This window comes from Phyllostomus discolor, chromosome 10 (genome assembly GCF_004126475.2).
Source record: "Phyllostomus discolor isolate MPI-MPIP mPhyDis1 chromosome 10, mPhyDis1.pri.v3, whole genome shotgun sequence".
Lineage (NCBI taxonomy): Eukaryota > Metazoa > Chordata > Mammalia > Chiroptera > Phyllostomidae > Phyllostomus > Phyllostomus discolor.
Window position 1 is genome coordinate 22,750,374 of NC_040912.2, and position 3,799 is coordinate 22,754,172.

At 42.2% G+C, this 3,799-nt stretch overlaps 1 protein-coding gene across 1 annotated transcript; it reads right to left on the reverse strand.

Moving 5' to 3' along the window:
- Positions 1 to 1,217: 1,217 nt before the first annotated feature.
- LOC114507234 (taste receptor type 2 member 7-like) lies at positions 1,218 to 2,123 on the reverse strand. Its single transcript, XM_028525134.1, has one exon. The coding sequence runs from the start codon at positions 2,121 to 2,123 to the stop codon at positions 1,218 to 1,220; it is 906 nt and encodes a 301-aa protein (XP_028380935.1).
- Between the last annotated feature and the right edge of the window lie 1,676 nt (positions 2,124 to 3,799).

The window sequence follows — 3,799 nt, forward strand, 5'->3', positions numbered from 1 at the left end:
GCTGGAGCCCAGGGAGGCACATGTCTCAGCATGGGACATTGTCCCCAGGAATGGGCTTCCACCAGTGTGGGCCTAATCCCCCGATGAGCCTGGCATCTGCCCATCCGTGTGGGGAGCAAGGGCCAGAGATCCAGCGTGTCCAAGCGCACCTGTGACCGAAAGTCCCAAGCCTGAGCTCCACGAGCTAACAGTCAGGAGGGAGCCTGCATCAAGCTGTAAAGCAAGAAAGCGCTGGGCCAGTGGAGCAGCTTCAATGGAGTCACTTCTCTGCGACTTTGCTCTAAAAACGGTCTTCCCAAAACACCACATGCACAGGAAGCTAGTGGGGGTGTCCAGCTTTATAACCTAGGGCCGTGTTTGTCTTCGCTTCTTTTTCCAGTCATGGGCAGAAGTCTCCAGTCACCCTGGGTGGTGAGTCTAGTCCTCATAGCTCACAGGCACTGACACAGGCCTGTGTCACAAGCTACTAGCTCAAGGCTGTGTGCTATTAAGCTCCGGCTCTAGTGGCACCCTTCCAGGACCCCCTGCCTTTTTGCTGGATTTAGGCTGGGGCTGGGGGTGGGGGGGTTGGTTTCCCTGGATCTGGGGTCTCCCCTTTTCTCCAGTAATCTCTAGTCTGACCTACCCCATTACATATACAAGCATATACACAGTTCCACTTGCACTTCAGCATTTACCAACCTAAACTAGTGGCAAATCGAAAGCAAAGTAAGACATTAACTTGTATATCTGAGTACATTGCCTTGACATACATTTTCAACATATGATTTTCATTTTAACAATAATTACGTTCATGACTCCCTTTGAAAAAATGCTACGTGTAACTGAATAGCCAAATTATTATATTGTTCCAAGTCTAGATTAAAACAATGTGATTTTCCTCATCTAAAACAAAAGATTCTCAATAACCTGGGAAGACATAACAGAACTACACTGGGCAGCCAAACAAAACCTTAGTATTTTATTCTTAGTATTTTATTCTGGCACTCCAACACAAGCACTAGTTATTTAAAAATGTACTACTATCATAACATTTTTAAGTACACAAGCCCTAGAAAAAGAGATAATCTATCCATCAGCACGTCCTGGGGGTGGGAGATGGACAGGGATCACCAGAGAGAGCACACAAAATCCATCTACAGTAAACAAAGCAAAACACAAGCCCATTGACTCCATGCCATAAAATAACAAAATGTTTACATTGGTCCTCCTTTTCATTAATTCTTTTTGAGGCAGAGGAGTCTCCTAAATTGTTGTTGGAATTTAGAATTACTCAAGATGATTACAACTGAATGGCCAGAGGGATACGCTGCCATTATGTCTTTTACCACAAAGTGCTGAGCTCTGTAAGGAAAGTTGAAGGTCAGGTTTGCCATGAAGGCGCCAAAATAAGAAATAAAGAAGAGAAAGAATGTTAGCACTGTTCTTAAGGCATTTATGTGGACTTCCGTGCTCACACCTCTAAAACCACGAGATCCATCTTGCATCCGACGAGCGTGCTTGCAGAGGGAAATGAGTAACAGAAAAGTGCACACCACGAATACGGCTAGAGGAAATATGAGTGCCAAGTTCACAAGAAGCACATCATTCGTGTGCTTTAACTTGAGTTTAGACCCAGTGTGCGTGACATTCCTGAGGACACCATCATCTGTGTTTCCAGAGTAATCCACCTCGATGCACAGGGCTGCAGTGCCCATGGAGGCCAGCAGGCTTCCCAGAAGCAGCCAAGGCATTGACTTAGGTATCCTGAATTTCAGCCAAAGAAAATAGGACTGGGTGAAGCCTATTAACTTGGAGCAGTAAAATACAGAGAGGCAGGTGGCAAACCAGAGACTGACAGAGTTAAAAAACATCCAGAGGAACATCAGCGTTGCACCATGGATTTTTTCCCAATAAAAGAGTGGAAAGAACACAGAGAAAAAACTCTGTACCATTAACACAATCTGCAGACCAAATCTAGACCCCCCTATACATATTAAAAGGAGCTGCATTGGTGTTAGCTTTCTGCTTTTGATCAGCTCATTACAGCTGATGATGATAAGAAATCCATTCACTGTAATCCCTGTAAAAAATTCTGCTGACATGATAATAACATGAGGAATAGCTGATAAGGAGAAGGTCATGTCTCCTACCACAAATCTTAGCTCTTCCTTGTGGATGGTGTTAAATACCTCCTCCAGCTGATCTTGCAGATGGGAACATATACTGAAAAATCAGATTCTCTGCTCACTCCTGGATCATAAGTAGAGTCTTACACCAGGCTTTTCCCCCGAAGAAGAAAATCAGAGAGGCTACTTTTTGAATCTGATGCCCTTAATGAAACTGTGGGTATGCAAATTCAAAGATTTGAATGATGGTTTGGTCTTCCAATTATATCCTAGGAAAAACTGCCATATTGACATGATTCAGCTCTCACTTTTACTCAATTTTGCCAAAATTATGATTATAGAGGTTTTACTTAGGCTACTATTAATTCTTTTTGTCTTCTTTTTTCCTAATGGCAAATGCCACATCCTTGGGCCAGACCACTATTTCCTATTATTTCCCCAAGTATCCAAGCTCAGTATACTTTTTTCCTGATAATAATTCCAAGATACTTTAATACACTCCCCCACTCCGAGCCCCACAAAGGACAATTTCTTCTCCACCAGTGATAAGCATTTCCTGGGAACTAATTCTGTATACAAATCCCGCATTCCCCTAAGTGACATTTTATATTTTTAAAGCCTTCTTGGTAGAATTCTATTCTGACGGTCATCAAGCCAGTGATAAAACTAGTGCATAATTAATTCACACCTGGCATCATCCTTGTTCATGCTGACGAGCATTATGTGCAAGGTAGATGGTACAGAAACTTCCAACCACCAGCAGAGGGCGTAATTACCTATGTGTTAAAACCAGCTGAGGCTCTTCATTTCCAAGAAATGTTCCCCTAACCTTGTTGAACTTTAGTCACATCACAGGTAAAATGTCAATAAATCATTACTACTTCATAAAGAAGGTATAGTGCTCAAAGTGCTTAGCTCAGTGGTTGGGTCATGCTAAGCACTCAACAAATGTTAACTATTATTATTACTGTATGTCTGCTTTCATACTGTTTACTCCAGCAAGAAAATAATGACTCTATTTAGAAATATTTTCAACAGTTTAAAATTTTCCATAAGAATTAAGATTTTAAGAACATTGAAAATAGAAAAAAGGCAAAGAACTAGACTTGCCACCCACTGCCAACATCATTCATGGTATGGAATGCCTTTCAGAGTCATCCATAGAACGTGTGTATATTCACCTGCCCCTGAAAGCCAGCGTCAGGGCTACCTGTGTGACATTCCTCGGCCAGTTTAATCACTCTCCCACTCATCTTCTAAACATCACACCTATCCAAAACGCAGCAAGGTTTATCCTCTGTCCAGCTCTTCTAAAATGCTGATTTTCAGAGCTACACATCAATTTTGCCTTTGGTTTTTGGACTTCTAGTCCAGGACATGTGACTGCCCACTGAGTGGACCTTACCTCATGGCCTGCAGGAAGCTATTCCCATTCTTTGTGTAGGTGAAGAAGCTTTGTCTCAGTTGCAAACTCTGCAGGCCAATGTTATGTTCCTCAATGTTTTCCCCTCAGGTGAGGGGAAAGAAAATGGGATTTGGACAGTTTACAGCTTAGTGTTATTTCAAGTTACCTCTCTGGGACTGCGTTATATCTAAAATGAATGATGGCACATAAAAGGAAATGATAACTGAGTTTTCAAATACCGTAGACCACTACATCTTCTGGTTCCTAGTCAAAATAAAATTTCAAT